Source organism: Symphalangus syndactylus, chromosome 20 (assembly GCF_028878055.3).
Source record: "Symphalangus syndactylus isolate Jambi chromosome 20, NHGRI_mSymSyn1-v2.1_pri, whole genome shotgun sequence".
Taxonomy (NCBI): Eukaryota; Metazoa; Chordata; class Mammalia; order Primates; family Hylobatidae; genus Symphalangus; species Symphalangus syndactylus.
In genome coordinates, this window is record NC_072442.2 from 26,700,069 (window position 1) to 26,717,972 (window position 17,904).

The 17,904-nt window shown below is 50.1% G+C and overlaps 1 protein-coding gene across 1 annotated transcript in view; it reads right to left on the bottom strand.

Annotated features, from left to right (window-relative positions):
* Positions 1-17,904, bottom strand: part of LOC129469891 (uncharacterized) — a 78,562-nt gene that overhangs the window by 10,666 nt on the left and 49,992 nt on the right. The window contains 5 exon segments of the mRNA XM_063628664.1: positions 228-304; positions 734-858; positions 1,118-1,238; positions 15,770-15,938; positions 16,486-16,653. Of these exon segments, the coding sequence (XP_063484734.1) occupies positions 228-304; positions 734-858; positions 1,118-1,238; positions 15,770-15,938; positions 16,486-16,653 (660 nt within the window).

The following is a 17,904-nucleotide window of genomic DNA, read 5'->3' on the forward strand; positions in this document are numbered from 1 at the left end:
CAAGGATCCTATCCAGCCCCTGCTAGTCCTAATTACCCCAAGGGATTCTGCCTTCCTGTCGAGGCCTCAATCATAGCCTAAGGGTCCTACCACCCCCACCCAGGATCATTCTCCCAATTCAGCTTGACTAATCCCCTGGGGGGTCCTATTTCTTAACATGTCCCCTCCCCAGGACCTACATCCACTGTCTCTCACTGCCTTGCTCTTCCCCCAGCCCAACAACCCACCGAAGTGTGTGACCAGTAGGAGTAGTCAAGGGTGAAGCTTTTGGGGGAATCCTTGCTCTGTTCAGGGTTGATGATGGCTGAGGGGCAGGAGAGGGTAAAGGAAGGAAAGTCAAGGTCAGGTACTCCCAGTCCCTGCCCATACCCCCACCAGCCCCTGGAATCCAAGCATCCCACTCCTCACCACTGTCCTGACTCATCTCTCCCCTTTAATATTCCCCACCCCCTCCAGCCACCAAAGCTAATTTTGGCTTCCTAGGACCCGCCCCCACTGAGCTGCCTCCCTGGATTGGGCAATGGAGGGCTCCAGGCCAACATTCCCCCTCCCAGGGACTGGGAACACGGGAAAGGCCAGCCTGCCCCAGCCCCCGCCCTTACGACTAGCACCTGCTCTGTGCCCAGCATAACCCTCCTCTTAGTTTGGCCTAGCGGGACGGGCCTGTGTGGTGGGCCCGGCTGGGCCCGGCCTTCCCTGCCTGTGCCCAGCCAGGCCCCGGGGACTCACTCACAGGTGGTGTTGCCCTGCATGCTGACCACACACTTGGCATCCTGGCTGGTCTCGCGGGCGTTCAAGGGCCGATCTCTCACTGCCACTTTCACCGAGGCACCAGCCATGGCTCCAGACACTCCTGCCCTCCTCAGCCGGAGGACAGAGAAAGCAGTGGTGGGGTCAGAACCACTGCGGGGACCCAAACATTGCCTCCCAGCTTCTTCCCGGAACCAGTCTCTTCACATCTCCCCCAGAGCCACCCAGCCTCTCAAGGACCCAGCTCTCATTCCCTTGGCTTTCCTCCCAAATGTCACTGTCTTGAGAGACTCCCAGAGGTATTTCTGCCTCTCTCCCCAGCCATATACCAGCCTGCAGGAACCTGGGCGGTCTCCCCCAGAGTTACCTGGCGTCCTGGCCCCAGACCAGGTGGGATGTATCAGTTCTGGCTGCCACCGGCCCTCGTAGGGGGAGCCCCATCCTACTCCTGGGGCCTGGCCACACCAGCTGAGGCTCTGGGAGACACCCTGGTTGTGGGGGAAGAGTTGTTAGGAGGCACCTGTGGTTCCAGAGACCTGTCTGGGGTTCCCAGGTTGGAGGGCCAACGTTATCGGGGGAATAGTAGGAAAAGTACGGACAGCTGACCCTCTGGAGTGGCTGAATGCAATGTGAATCCAAGGGCAGGGACGGTGATATTTTTATTCCTTGTCACTCGCAAATGTACTGAACGTTCAGATAGAGGACAGAGAGAGAAAGAGGCTGGACAGAGGGCAATTCAGAGAGGGGCACATGGGCAGAGACGTGAGGGTGGTGGGAAGAGAGAGAGGAGGGGCAGAGGGTCACAGACACCAAGAAAATTAGAGAAATAAAACAAAAGGCAAGCCTGAGGTCATGCTATGAAGGAAAGAATGGGAGAGGAAAGGAGGAAGACACACAGCACAGCAAACACAAGGTGTTAAAGAGGCAGGATGGGGAACTCCGGGGCCAAAGCATAAACTGGGAGCCCAGAAAAGAGACCAGAGAGGAAACTGCAAATGCAAAACCTGTCCTAAAATTCCCCCACAGGGTCGGCAAGGGAGAATCCAGTTCCCACGTGAGGCCCACAACCTACATGCACCAGGCCGGTAGTGCGGATGGGCAAAGTCCAAGGGCTGTACGTAGGGTCCAGGACTGGGATCCCCAGGGCCAGCTGTGTGGGCTCTAAGCCCCTTGCCCAGCCCCCAGCACTTCCTCCACAGGATCCAGGACAAAGGGCAGGGGAGGGTGGGGTCATCCTGTAGCCATCAGACCAACCCTCAGGGCTCCACCCTTGGGGCGCCCAGAAATACCTGTGTTTGAGGGTAGAGGGTCCCTGGGGCCTCCCTGAAAGGCAGAAAGAAAAGGAAGCCGGCTGGCTGGTGCCAGCCCCAGCCTGGGGCTAGTGCTATGGCGTCCACTGCCCTGGGGAAGGTGCCAGGCTGGAGCCCAGGAATGTGGGTGATCGGGTGCCCACACCCTGGGAGGAGAGGCTGAACAGCCCACGCCCACGGACAACAGGGAGGAGGACCACGAAGAGGGATAAAGGATGCTGAGCCCCCTCCTGTGGCCCCAGTGGGCCCCAAACTCCTGTCACACTGGGCCTCCCCTCACCAGTCTTCCTGGGCAGAGCATGGGAGGGTGAGGGGCTGGTCTGTCCCAGGACAGGAAGGGAGTAGCTGGAATCACAGAAGCTGGCTCAGGAAGAACAGCCCTGACCCCCTAGACCCTGACCAGGGGAGGGAAGGACACTGGTGGGGACAAGCGATGGAGACGCCGTTGCTGCAGCTAATGGGACAAGGAATGGGGTGGCACGGCTGGGGGCCAGCGGGGTAAAGGAATAGAGGTAGGGACAGCGGTCGGCCGGTGCGGCTGTGAAGCAGCCGTGGGGTACAAGGAGGATACTGGGCGGCTGGGGTGGGGCCGACCGGCCCGAAAGGGGGTCTTGGGCCACCTGCACCTTGCCCACCCGGCGGTTCTCACACAGGTCCCCGCCCGGCCTCTCAGGGCGGCCATGCGGACCCGTCCTCCTGTCCAGCCAGCCGGCGGCCGCCCGGGCCTGGCACCTCTCTGCGCCTCCGCGGAACAAACAGCACATGATCCCGGCTCTTGAGCCTAAATCGCGCCGCCGGACCCCGGCTCCCCGCTCCCCAACCCGGCACGTTCCTCCGCGGGCGTCCCTTCCCTCCCCCTTCCCCAGCCCTCACCTCGGCGCGGCGGGGCTCCCGGAGCAGCTCGGCGGAGAGGGACAAGCTTTCTGGGAAGCGTGAGGCGAGAGCGGGAAGGATCCGGGGCCGGTTCGGAGCTGCCCCCGCCCCTCGCCGGGTGCCCGAGCGGCGGACTCGCGCCCCGGGGGCGGCAGCAGTAGCGGCGCCAGCGGCCGGCGCCCGCCCGGGCAGCGCGAGCTGGGGCGGGAGCGAGGAGCGGGGGAAGCGCGGGCGCGCGCGGAGGGGCGGGTGCGCGCCGTCCCGGGAAGGATCCGGAGCGACCCGGGCTACTCTCGTCAAAGGGGCAACGCTCCCGGCCCGTGGGGCCCAGCGAGCGGGAACGTGGGGACCGAGCTGCGGACGCAGAAGGGCGAGCAGACGCCGCAACCCAGGCGGGTTGCAGACGCCTGAGGAACACGGAAACGTCGGGGACTGACCCTCGGGGGCACCCAGGCCCCAGCCCGGCGCACGTCGCCGCCGTTGGAGGCGCGTCCAGGGGGCGGAGCCTCCCGTCGAGGCCCGCCCAGAAGGCGGTTCCGCCCAGGCCCCGCCCTCAGGCGAGCACCGCCCGCCGGCTCCTTCCTCGGCTCCAGCCGCCGTCTCTCTCCTCTCCGCCCCGCCGAGTTCTAGCATTCACGGCGCAGCTGCTTCAGGTGCTGCTTCAGGTGCTGGGGCCAAGTGCGGCCGGCCGTGGCGCGGCTACTCGGGCGCTCTGTCCCCGCCTGGCCCTCAAGTTCGTCCGCTCCGGACGCCGCCTCAGGCCCAAACAACCCCTTCAGGCCCGGGTGCCGCCTAAGGCCGGAGCTGCCCTCTCAGACCCGGGACTCCCCTCAGGCCCCAGCCTGCCCCTCGGCCTGGGCCCACCACCTCAGGGCCCCTCTCGAGGGACGCAGCCCCCAGTCGTGCCCTCGGGATGGGCTGCCCGGAAGGTCCGGCCACGCCCGGTCCACCTGTCGAGGGTTCCCGTCGCCCTTTCAGGCGCAGGCCGCGCCCTCTGGCCTGGCGCTTCCCTCCAGCGGGGCTCCAGGCCGCCCCTCAGCCCCAGCCGGCAGGCCGTGGCTACCCCGAAGTCAACTGTGGAGGATCCTTCCTGGCTTCCTTCAGCTCCATCCTGCTCTTGGATCTAGGTCACCCGCTTGGACCCAACTATCTGAGGCCCGAATGCCCCGCAGCTCCCGCTGCCCCCCTGGCGTTCTGCTGACCCCCCTCCGAGTCAGGACATCCCCTTTAGACCCCACTTTAGGCCCTTTCAGCCCAACTCCGACTAGCCCCATCTGCCACTTCCGCCCGGTATACTTCTCTCTGCTTTCGACCTCACCTGCTTTCTCAGCCCATCCCTAGTTCACTTGGATAAATACTAGTTCACCTCTACCGTTCCAGCTGGCTGCTTCTGTCCTTCGGGAGCCTACGTGCACTCTCTCCGAACTTATCTAGTATTCTTTTTTTTTTTTCTTTTTTTTTTTTTTGCTCTCTTGCCCAGGCTGGAGTGCAGTGGCGCGACCTCAGCTCACGGCAACCTCCGCCTCCCGGGTTCAAGTGATTCTCCTGCCTCAGCCTCCCGAATAGCTGGGATTACAGATGCCTGCCACCACACCTGGCTAATTTTTGTGTTTCTAGTAGAGACTGGGTTTCGCTGTGTTGGCCAGGCTGGTCTCGAACTCCTGACCTCAAGTGATCCGCCCGCCTTGGCTTCCCAAAGTGCTGGGATTACAGTCTTGAGCCACAGCACCCGGCTTTTTTTTTTTTTTTTTTTTCTCTTCTTAGAGACAGGGTCTCACTCTGAAGCCCAGGCTGGTGTGCAGTGGTGCGATGTTACCTCACTGCAGCCTTGACCTCCCGGGCTCAGATGATACTCCCACCTCAGCCTCTCGCATACAAGCGCACACCACCACACCTGGCTAAATTTTTTTGTATTCTTGTAAAGAGGGGGTTTCGCCATGTTGCCCAGGCTGGTCTCAAACTCCTGGGCTCAAGCGATCCACCCACTTCCGCCTCCCAAATTGCTGGGATTACAGGTGTGAGCCACTGTGCCCAGCCTTAACTGCCCTTTCTCCTCACCCCAACTGGCCTTCAGGTCATCTTTGGCTGTTCCTGTATGCAACTCACCTCCCTGCTCACCTTCCTGTCCACAGGCATTTCCAACTGCCCCCTCCTTCCCTGTCACCAGTTGACCATTATGTCCACACTTCACTTTTTTTAATTTATTTTTTTGTTTTTTGAGAGAGAGTTTCGCTCTTGTTGCACAGGCTGGAGTGCAATGGCGCGATCTCAACTCACCACAACCTCTGCCTCCCCGGTTCACGCAATTCTCCTGCCTCAGCCTCCCGAGTAGATGGGATTACAGGCATGTACCACCGCACCCGGCTAATTTTTGTATTTTTTAGTAGAGACAGGGTTTCTCCATGTTGGTCAGACTGGTCTCGAACTCCCGACCTCAAGTGATCCACCTGCCTCGGCCTCCCAAAGCGCTGGGAGTACAGGCATAAGCCACCACACCAGCCCCAAGAGGTATGTCTTAAACCTCACTGTAAGACGCACACGATAGCGTCTTTTGTTATTTTTTAAAACGTGCTGGCCCAGTGCGGTGGCTCACGCCTGTAATCCCAACACTGTGGGAGGCCAAGGCGGGCGGATCACGAGGTCAGGAGTCCAAGACTAGCCTGACCAATATGGTGAAACCCTGTCTCTACTAAAAATACAAAAATTAGGGCTGGGTGTGGTGGCTCAAGCTTGTAATCCCAGCACTTTGGGAGGTCAAGGTGGGAGGACCCCTGAGGTTGGGAGTTGGAGAAACCCTGTTTCTACTAAAAATACAAAATTTGCTGGGTGTGGTGGCACACACCTGTAGTCCCAGATACTCGGGAGGCTGAGGCAGGAGAATTACTTGAACCCGGGAGGCAGAGTTTGCAGTGAGTTGAGATCGCGCCACTGCACTTCAGCCTGGGAGACAGAGCGAGACTCCATCTCAAAAAAAAAAAAAAAGTGCTAACCATACATGCCCCAGGTCCCTTGTCCCCTGGAAGGTGTTAGGCCAAGCACTCCTAGGTCTCTGAGGCACAACACACACACCAGGTCCAAGCTGACAGACAGCGCATGTGTACCACGTCCTTCCTCCCTGCCCAACTCATTTTCACAGAGACTTTGCTTGAGCTTATGTGAACCCAAATCATTCTATTTTTTTTTAAAGTGTCAGAACTAAAACAAACTGGTGACCTCAAAAATACACCTCAGCAGGTGCAGTGGCTCACGCCTATAATCCCAGCACTTTGGGAGGCCAAGGTGGGCGGATCACCTGAGATCAGGAGTTCAAGACCAGTCTGACCAACATGGTGAAACCCCATCGCTACTAAAAATACAAAAATTAGCCTGGCGTGGTGGCGCATGCCTGTAATCCCAGCTACTCAGGGGGTTGAGGCAGGAGAATCACTTGAACCTGGGAGGTGGGGGCTGCAGTGAGCCAAGATCAACAACAACAACGAAACTGAGCATGAAAGTTTGATGGCAGATATTTAAATAATCTCAAAGTATCTCCTCAGAAGATACTAATTACAAAGGCAAAAATGTCACCAGGGAAAAACATCGGCAGACACCACCTTATACATGTGACGGAAGTTAACATCACAAGTAATAGGACAAAGATATAAATACCATGTATCTCTTGATCTGATGCATTAAGGAGGACACAATGTCACTTCAAAGGTCCTGCCAAAATGGCATAACCTGAATCTAATACTAAGGAAACATCAGCTAAACCCAAAGCATTCTACAAACTAACTGGCCTGTACTAATCAAAAATGTCAACATCATGAAAGTCAAAGAAAGACTGAGGAAATGTTCCAGATTAAAGGAAACTAGGGAGAGTTATAATTGCATCAGTGTCAATTTCCTATTTCTGATCATTTTAGTATAGTTATGTAAGACACTGTCCTTGATTTTAGAAAATATACACTGAATAGGCTGGGCGCAGTGGCTCGCACCTGTAATCCCAGCACTTTGGGAGGCTGAGGCGGGCAGATCACCTAAGGTCAGGAGTTCGAGACCAGCCTGGTCAACGTGGTGAAACCCCATCTCTACTAAAAATACAAAAATTAGCCGGGCGTGGTGGCGGATGCGTGTAATCCCAGCTACTTGGCAGGCAGAGGTTGTAGTGAGCCCGAGATTCTGCCGCTACACTCCAGTCTGGGTGACAGAGTGATACTCCATCTCAAAAAAAAAAAAAGAAAAGAAAGAAAACATACACTGAAATTTTAGGGGTAAAGGGGAATCATGTCTGTAACACTCTCTTAAACAGTTCAAAAAAATTATGTATGCACGCGCGTGTATATATGTATACACATATATACATAGAAAGATAAAACAAAATAAATGTGGTGAAATGGTAACATTTGGGGAATCCAGGTGAGAGATATATAGGAATTCTTTTTTTTTTTTTTCGTGACTGAGTCTCGCGCTGTTGCCCAGGTTGGAGTGTAGTGGTGCGATCTTTGCTCGCCACAACCTCTGCCTCCCAGTTTCAAGCGATTCTCCTACCTCAGCCTCCCGAGTAGCTGGGATTACAGGAGCACACCACCATGCCCAGCTAACTTTTCTATTTTTAGTAGAGACAGAGTTTCACTATGTTGGCCAGACTGGTATCAAACTCCTGACCTCATGATCCACCCGCCTTGGCCTCCCAAAGTGCTAGGATTACAGGCATGAGCCACTGAGCCTGGCAGAGGAATTATTTATACTACTCTTAAAACTCTTTAAGTATGAAATTATGTCAAAATAAAGTTTATCTGGGCGGGCACGGTGGCTCACACCTGTAATCCCAGCACTTAGCTAGGCAGAGGCAGGAGGATCGCTTGAGCCCAAGAGTTGGAGATCTGCCTGGTAACAAGCGTGACCCCATTCTCCATAAAAATGGTAAAAAAAAAAAAAAAAGAAAAGAAAGAAAGAAATGTAGAAAGTAAAAAAAAAAAAAGGCATTCCAGTACAAAAGAGGCTTGATAGGACAGGATATGTCCGGGGAATCTACAAGTAGCTCACTGTGGTTAGACGTGGTTAGAGATAGGCTAGAGAAGTAGGTAGAGGCCAGGAAATGGAAGATCTGGACAGAGGAAGGTCTGGGTGAAATGAACAAATACTTGGCCTTACGAAAGACACGTCTAGTAGCAGTAGGGAGTATTAGGAGAGAAATGAGGCTAGTTAGGAGGCTAGTATAATAAACCAACTAAGAAGATCTATAAGAAAATGAAGGTAGAAAAAAATGAAAGGTTAAGAATACCTAATTTGCATTTGCTGACAAACTAGATATGAGAGGAAATGATGATACCTTTATTTCTGCATAAGTAATAGGATAGATAATGGTGCCATTCAATACTGGCAAATGAAAGTGAAAAAGTTTTGGGAAAACGATGCCCTGTTTTAGACATGCCAGGTATCAGTTCCAGGAAGTTACCCCGATGGTACATCTCCATAAGTAATATGGAAAGCAAATACACAGGTTATTGGTTGCAACATTATCTGCGAAACTGACACACTGGAAACAGCCTAAATGCTCAGACCTAGAATATTGGCCGAAAACCTATGGAATCTACACAACATGTAACAAAGCTATAAAAATAAGAAAAATCTCTATGAAAACAAGATACAAAAGAGTATTTAAAAGTACAACAGCATGGATACTACGCTATCTTTTGTACAAGAAAGGGGAAATGAGAATATATATATAATATGTATCTGCTTATACCTGCAAAAATGAAGACAACTAAGATAAACTAAAAGCTAATGATACTGGAAGGGAAGGATAAGAAATAAGACTTTTCAGTATACCTTCTGAGTAAAACCTCAATGGTTTTATCATCCATTTTTTTCTTTCCTGAATGAAATATTACTGCAATTATAAAATGTAAATGTAGATTTTTCCTTTTGAACCATATTAATGTTTAATATATTCCAAAAATATGAGGGGTGGGAAGTACAACGGAATACAATAGGAATACATAAATTTAATTGACTATTACACCAATAACTTTACCACAGAAAGAGAAAGAGAAAAAAGATATAAGAGAAAAAGATTTTTTTTTTTTTAGATGGAGTCTCACTCTGTCACCCAGGCTGCAGTGCAGTGGCATGGTCTCGGCTCACTGCAACCTCCGCCTCCCAGGTTCAAGTGATTCTCCTGCCTCAGCCTCCAAAGTAGCTGGGACTACAGGTGCCCGCCACCACGCCTGGCTAATTTTTGTATTTTTAGTAGAGATGGGGTTTCACCATGTTGGCCAGGCTGGTTTCGAACTCCTGACCTCATGATCTGCCCGCCTTGGCAGGCCAGGGCAGAGATGACACCCGCCTTCAGAAGCCGCTTCACCCGCATGTCTATAAAGTCCTTCTTGTCCTGGGATCGACATGCAGGAAGTTTGTTAGAGCTCTTGGGAAGAAAAAGAAGCAGGACTGGGGCAGAGGGAGGCATTTTGCAGTCACCACGAAGCCTCAGCCTCAGCCTCCAAGAAGTTCTGGGGCTGGAACACCCTTCACAGTTATTGCAAGTTGGAGTGAGTCTTTTTTTTTTTTTTTTTGAGACTGAGTCCTGCCCTGTTGCTGGAGTGCACTGGTGCCATCATAGCTCACTGTGACCTCAAACCCCTAAGCTCAAGCAATCCTCCCACCTCAGCCTCCTGAGCAGTTGGGACTACAGGTGCACACAATCATGCTCAGATAATTGTTTAAATTTTTGGTAGAGACGGGATCTTGCTGTGTTGCCCAAGCTGATCTCAAACTCCTGGCCTCAGGTGATCTTTCCGCCTGGCCTCCCAAAGCACTGGTATTATAGGTCTGAGTCACCTCAACTAGCCTGGTGTGAGTCTTTGCACACTGGCTTCCCTGGGAAGGGTGAAACAGCTCTCCCCAGCTGAGGCAAGTCCCAAAGAGAGATAACGGCTGACAGCCATCAGCTGACAGCCTTTCCAGCAGCTGCTGTGTCTGGGAGGACAGTACAGCATCGACAACAACACAAAAAGGCCTAGTGTGATGCCCGGCACACTGTTTCTCTCTGTGACATGGCCTGGGCCAGTCACTCCCGTCTGGTGATCTGGTCTCAGTCCCTTCCCCTGTCAGTGAGCATGTGGGCTAGATATCCAGGAATGTTCTGCCTTGCTTTCAGAATCTATTACCATCTACTCCAGGGGAGACTCTCTGCATGGGAATGTCAGAGGTGACATGCCTTCTGATGCTTCTCATCTGCCCAGGTTGGTGCATTGTGGGAAACAGGGCAGATGTGCACAGTGGAAATGCAGCTGTGTATAAATGCAAGAAGGCAGCGTGGACTGGGCAGGAGAACTCCACACCGAGAGTCCAAGACCTGGGCTCTGGTCCCATGTCTGCCTCTGATTGCTGGAGGATCTCAGGCAAGTTCCCCTGGGGAAGAGGACTCAGCTTTGGAAGCTCTGAGAGCCCCTCCAGCTTGAGCATCCCATGTCCTGTGCCTCATCTCTCCACTCAGTGCCCAGGGAACCAGCATCCTTCGTAATTAGTTGGGGTCTGAACTTTGAGTTGGCACGGGGTGCCCACACAGCCCCTGCCCCTGATGAAGCGGGGTGTATTCCACTCTTGCTAGGGGCAGGCTGGGGCACCATTTGATGAAGGCAGTGACCCCTCCTCTCAGCATTCCACAGGCTGACAGGAGGGGGCCTCAATCAACAAGCCCAAAGAAGAACTAGCTGGATGACAGGTAGCGGAAGTCAGTTGGGGACCTCATGAGGGACTCAAGAAGTCAGCAGGAAAAGTTGAAACTGAGGTAGAGAAAGAGAGAAGCCTTGAAAAGAGCTAAGTGAACCAAAGTCAGGGTGAGCAGAAGCCATGGGGTAGAGAAGGAGTTGGCAAATCCAGGGAGTTGAGAATAGCTTTCACGTTATTTTATTTTATTTGAGACAGGGTCTCACTCTGTTACCCAGGCTGGAGTGCAGTAGTGTAGCCGTGAGGCTCATTGCAGCCTTGACCTCCTGTGCTCAAGTGATCCTCCTGCCTCAGCTTCCCAAGTAGCTGAGACTACAGGGGTGCGCCACCACACTTGACTCATTTTTAATTTTTTTTTTATTTTTATTTTTTAGAGATGGGGGTCTCTCTACGTTGCCTGGGCTGGTCTCAAACTCCTGGCCTCGGGCAATTCTCCCACATCGGCCTCCCAAAATGCTAGGATTACAGGCATGAGCCACCACACCTGGCCAGCAGCTTTTTGGCTTTTTTTTCCTTTTTGAGATGGAGTCTTGCTCTGTCGCCCAGGCTGGAGTGCAGTGGTGTGATCTTGGCTCAGGATAACCTCCACCTCCTGGGTTCAAGCAATTCTTCTGCCTCAGCCTCCCTAGTAGCTGGGATTACAGGCATGTGCCACCATACTTGGCTAATTTTTGGTATTTTTAGTAGAGATGGGGTTTCACCATGTTGGTCAGGCAGGTCTTGAACCCCTGACCTCAGGTGATCCACGCCCCTCGGCCTCCCAAAGTGCTGGGATTACAGGCATGAGCCACTGTGCCCAGCCAGCTTTTTGTATTTTAAAGGATTTTAAAACATATGTTGACAGAGACTTATATGTCCCACAAATACTAAAATATTTACTCTCTGGCCCTTCATAGAAAAAGTTTGTTGACCCCTGGAATACAGAAAGGAAAAGCAGAGTAAAGACAACATCTTCACCCACCTAAGACTCACCTGGAGTGCTTTTAAGCATGCAGCTTCCTGAGCCACACCCCAAACTACCGAGTCAAGAGGCGATGTCTCAGAAATCTGAATAATTTACAAGTCTGGAAATCATTGCAATAAAGAATTAAAAGGTCATGCACTGGAGTCACACTGATGCTGGAACACCAGTGAGGAGACTCAGGAACTGCAGCTGCTGAGGGCCCTAACCCCTGTCTAGCTCTGCAAAGCCACATGAGTCTTAGTCTTGGAAGAACTGGGCCTCCCTCCTTGACAAGCTGACATTTGTTCCTTTCAACCACAGAAGCCAGTGGTAGGTGTAAAATATGTCCATGGCTGGGCAAGGTAGTTGATGCCTGTAATCCCACCACTTTGGGAGGCGGAGGCAGGAAGATTGCTTGAGCTCGGGAGTTCAAGACCAGCCTGGGAAACACAGCAAAACAAAAAAACATAAAAATTAGCCAGGCATGGTAGTGCACACTTACAGTTTCAGCTACTTGGGAGGCTGAGGCAGAGGCAGGAGGATCGCTTGAGCACAGCAGGCTGAGGCTGCAGTGAGTCATGATCATGCCACTGCACTCCAGCCTGGGTGACAGAAAAAAAAAAAATTAGCCCAGCATGGTGGCAAGTGCCTGTAGTCCCAGCTACTCTGGGAGGCTGAGGTAGGAGGATCACATGAGCCCAAAAGTTTGAGGCTGCAGTGAGCTATGATTATGTCACTGCACTCCAGCCTGGGGGACAGAGTGAGACCCTGTCTCAAAAATAAATAAATAAAATACAATATGTCCAAAAATATGTTGACACCCCTCCCTTCAAAAGTTGAAACCTAATTTCTTGGGTAATCTCCTCCCACACTGGCCCTGCTTATGTGGCCTGTGGCACAACCAGAGGCTTACATGGCACTTGCACATTGGGGCTTGTCCATTTAGAATCCAGCCACCATGTTCTATAGAAACCCAAGCTGGCCACTAGCAAGGCCACAAGATCAACAAGGTCACAAGGCCACAAGGTCAACATTTCCCGTTAACTGCCAGCCACACAAGCAGGGCCATCTTGGATCTTCCAAAAATTCTAGCTCAGAAAATGAAAGTGACTAGCTGACCATTATAATAATAGTAAGTCAGAGTCACATCAAGGATCCAGGACTTCAGGGCTGGGCGCAGTGGCCTGTAATCCCAATATTTTGGGAGGCCACAGCAGGAAGATCACTTGAAGCCAGGGGTTTGAGACCAGCCTGGGCAAGAAAGTGAGACCCTGTCTCTATGAAAAATTTAAAAATTAGCCAAGCATGGTGGCGTGAGCCTGTAGTCCTAGTGACTCCAGAAGCTGAGGTGGAAGGATTGAGCCCAGAAGTTTGAGGCTGCAGTGAGCTGTGATTGCATTACTACAGTCCAGCCTGAATGATAGACAAGACTCTGTCTCAAAACAAACAAACAAACAAAAAACTCTTATAAACAAATAAGAACAACATTAAGAAATAGGTAACAACATGAACAAACCATCCAAAGACAAAGGAATCCAAATGGCTAATAAAGATACAGAAAAATGATCAATCTGATGAATAATTTAGTTTGAATCTAACAAGATAATTTTTAATCTACTGGATAGGCAAATATCTTTAAGAAGGATAGCATTCAAATCTGATGAGAATGTGTTAAAATGGAGACTCTCATCATTGCTTGGTGAGAGTATAAATTGATGCAGCCTTTCAGAAAGGAATTAGAGAGCAAGATATACAAAGAACATTAGTTATTCTCATAGCCTTTGACCTAGTGCTCCTTTTCTAGGAATTTGACCCCAGGAAATAATTATAAATGTGGCCAGGCATGGTGGCTCACACCTGCAATCCCAGTACTTTGGGAGGCAGAGGCGGGCAGATCACCTGAGCTCAGGAGTTTGACACCAGCCTGGCCAACATGGCAAAACCCCGTCTCTACTAAAAATACAAAAATTAGCAGGAGGCTGAGGCAGGAGAATCGCTTAAACCCGGGAGGTGGAGGTTGCAATGAGCTGAGATCGTGCCACCGCACTCCAGCCTGGGCAACAGAGCAAGACTCCATCTCAAAAAATAAATAAATATAAGTATAAATAAATTATAAATGCAAGCATAGATGCAAAAATGGCTCCTGGAGAGTTTCGTATAAACATGCAAATTGGAAATAATTGAAATCTTCAATAATATAGAGTTGATTGATGAATTATCCATACAAGAGAAGATTAAGATATTCTCAAAAATAAAGTTTTCTGAGTGAACCTGCCTCTTTGACCCCCCCAGCCAGAGCAATATCTTCTAAATTGATGCCTAGGACCTGGATGTGCAGGGAGAAGCATGAGTCTGTATGTGCATATGCAGGAAACAAATGTAAAATTAATTATTAAAATCAAAAGAATCCTTTTTAAGAATATTAAATGGTATGCAATATTAATAAAATGCTCAGTGCAGAAAAAACATATAACTTTTCCTAGCAGAATTCCAATTTTGTTAGATATTGATGGTTTAAAAAAAAAGACAGGAAAGATACATGTGGTAATGGTAAAAGTGATTATCTGAATGGGTAATTATAGGCATTTATTCCCATTTTTACATAGTTCTATATTTTCCCAAATGTCTTCAATAAGCCTCTGTTACTTTTTTTAAGCTGTGGTAAAATTTACATAAAATTTACCATTTTAACCTTTTTTTTTTTTTTTTTTTGGACAGAGTCTCACTCTGTCGCCCGGGTTGGAGTGCAGTGGTGCAATCTCGGCTCACTGCAACCTTCGCCCCCCAGGCTCAAGCAATTCTTCTGCTTCAGCCTCCCAAGTAGGTGGGATTACAGGCATGCACCACCGTGCCCGGCTAGTTTTTGTATTTTTAATAGAGACAGGTTTTCACCATGTTGGTCAGGCTGGTCTCGAAGCCCTGACCTCATGATCCGTCCACCTCGGCCTCCCAAAGTGCTGGGATTACAGGTGTGAGTCGCTGCACCTGGCCCCATTTTAACCATTTTTAAGTGTTCAGTTCAGTGGCATTAAGTATATTCACATCATTGTGCAAACATCACCACAATCTATCCACAGAATGTTTTTCATCTTGCAAAACTGAAACTTTGTCCCCATTAGAAAATAACCCCCCAGGCCGGGCGCGGTGGCTCAAGCCTGTAATCCTAGCACTTTGGGAGGCCAAGGCGGGCGGATCACAAGGTCAGGAGATCGAGACCATCCTGCATAACACGGTGAAACCCCATCTCTACTAAAAATACAAAAAATTACCGGGCGTGTTGGCGGGTGCCTGTAGTCCCAGCTACTCGGGAGGCTGAGGCAAGAGAATGGCGTGAACCCGGGAGGCGGAGCTTGCAGTGAGGCGAGATTGCACCACTGCACTCCAGCCTGGGCAACAGAGCGAGACTCTGTCTCAAAAAAAAAAAAAAAAGAAAATAACCCCCCATTTCCCCTCTTCCATTCTCTGCCAAACACTATTCTACTTTCTATCTCCATGAATTTGACTACTCTAAGTATCTCATATGAGTGGATTCATGCAGTATTTGTCTTTTTGTGGCTGGCTTATTTCACTGGCATAATGTCCTCAATGTTCGTTGACGTTGTCGCATGTGTCAAACTTTCCTTTCTTTTCAAGGCTAATATTCCATTGTATGTATATACCATATTTTGCTCATCCAGTCACCCACCAATAGACACTCGAGTTGTATCCACCTTTTAGCAATTGTGAACACTGCAGCTATGCCTGTTACTTTTATAATCAGAAAATACATATAACAGGCCAGGTGCAGTGGCTCATGCCTGTAATCCCAGCACTTTGGGAGGCCAAGGCAGGCAGATCACCTGAGGTCTGGAGTTTGAGACCAGCCTGGCCAACATGAAGAAACCCTGTCTCTACTAAAAATACAAAAATTAGGCAGGCATGATGGTGTGTGCCTGTAGTCCCAGATACTTGGGAGGCTGAGGCAGGAGAACTGCTTGAACCCAGGAGGTTGCAGTGAGTCTAGATCGTGCCACCGCACTCCAGCCTGGGTGACAGAGTAAAACCTCATCTCAAAAAAAGAAAAGAAAAGAAAACACATAAAACCAAGCCACCCCCACATACAGGGAATGCCCAGTCTGAGGTGGCAACTGACCTTTTCTTTCCCCATCCCCTTGAATCAAAACCGAAGAACGTTTCCTACCTAGAACCAGGGCCTCCTCCTTCCCTCGATGCTCCCGCTTGTCCTCCCCAGACAGGGAGTCAATGACGGCTTGGAGCAGGTTGCAGACAGCCAGAGACATCTCCTCATTCTCCACGGCCATGAGGCTACAGATTCGGTCTATCCGCATTGCATGTAGAATTACTGTGGCCTAGAACCCCAGCAAGAACCATGGTCAGCTGCCTTGCCCCTCCCTTCCAGCTGCCATGCAGGTTAGAGTGTGATAATCCTCCCCACCCCACCCCATGCAGTAGAGAAATCAGCCCAGGCCGCCATTGCCTCATGGCCCCTCGGTCCTGGAAACTTCTTGACACAAGCCATGCCCGTCTCCAGAGGTCAGAGCTGTGCCACCCAATACAGTGGCCACTGGCCACATGGGGCCGTTGAGCTCTTGCACGGTGGCAGGACCATATGGAGATGTGCTGTAGTGTAAAATACACACTGGGTTTCAAAGACTTAGCATGAAAAAATGTAAAATATCATAGCCTTTGCACTCACCACTTCTGCCTTAAGCACTTTCAGTAACTTGTCTTTGCTTAGTCAAACCCATTTCCAACTCAAAGGGAAACAGAGACTGGAGCACACTTTGACTTTTTATCTGGTTCCATTGATGCCAGCCACAGCCCTGACCACACGTCACCCTCTAGATCCTTGGACCAGAAGCATCTGCTCCACATGCCCCACAGCCAGGCACTTACCCTGGCTCGGTGGCCACTGCACATGCCCGACAGGGTCCGCACTGCAGCCAGCACCAGCTCAGGCTTCTTAGTGTCCAGAAGCTGCAGTAGCAAGGCTACTCCATTGTTCTGGAAGATCTTCTCAGCCCCTGCTTCCTCACGGCCTAGGACAATGAGATTGTTGGCAGCCTGAAGGAGGAAGAGGCAATAAGGGTTACGAGGGAGGTATGGCCACCCAGGCCTGGACCATGGGCCAAGTACAAGAGCCAGTGCAAAGACTGGATCTTCAGAACATTGTTCTATTATCTCACCTTGTAATCCTCCTCCTGGAAACACAGCCCAAGAACATAATTCAAGAAAAAAAGCCAAGTAACTTGCATCAAGACCAACTGGATGAAATATATTGCAGCCATTAAAGTCATGAATAAAAGGACTAAGAGCAATGGAAAAGGCATTGGTATGCAGAATCAGAATCAAATGTTTACTCCAATTGCACTTATGTTAAAATAAAGATGTATATAATGCTTATAGAGAAGGACGAGAAAAAAGGTGGAGAAATGAAGTGTTTTTATATGGAGAATCATTTCCTTAAACATTTTGTTGATTTTCCTGTTCAGGGGAATCTGAAGTTCCCAGGAAGTGAGCAGCAAAAACACTAGATGGGACCTGAAAGCCCTGGGTTTGGGTTCTGATTCTGCTCCCTGCTAGCTGTATGAGCTTGGGTGAGTCACGGCACTTCTCTGGACCCCAGACTACTCATCTGTAAATTTAGGCAGTTGAGCAAGCAGGTTCCCAAGTCTCTTCCCACCTAAAGCCTTCCAACTTAATGATGCATGAACCTTAAAATAAAAGGCTCCAGGTCTCAAGCAGGACCTGAGAACCCAGGGCTGAGAAACACAGGAGGTGGAAGAAGGGGAGGAGGTGGGCAAAGAGATGTTGAGTTGGGTGCTGGGGAGAGGGCTGATGAGAGAATTCCAGGCAAGCGTGACCAGAACCATCACTATCAACTAGGGCTTTGTACTTTTCCAAAAAAAAAAAAAAAAAAAAAAAAAAAAAAAAACAAATAAACAAAAAAACAAACCAAAAAAACTTTATTTTATCTACAACAACTTATTATGTTCTCACCAGAGTTTGTTAGGAAAGATATTTGCCTAGTTTATGGATTTATTGAACATAAAACAAACAAAAATTCCCCATTGTTTCTCAAGTTCTTGCAAATGTAAAACACTCAAATGTTCCATTTTTTTCCTCTGCAGAAACACTAGAAGGGAACATTAAAAAAAGGAAACAAGTTTGGTTCAGATGATGATTATGTCGGTAAATATTTAAATTTTTCAGAATGACTTCTTTCAATATTTTTTAATAAAATAAAACATTATTTTAATGGGCCGTTATTTCTTAGGGCCGAAATTACAGTGAGGCAAGTGAGGTACTTGCCTC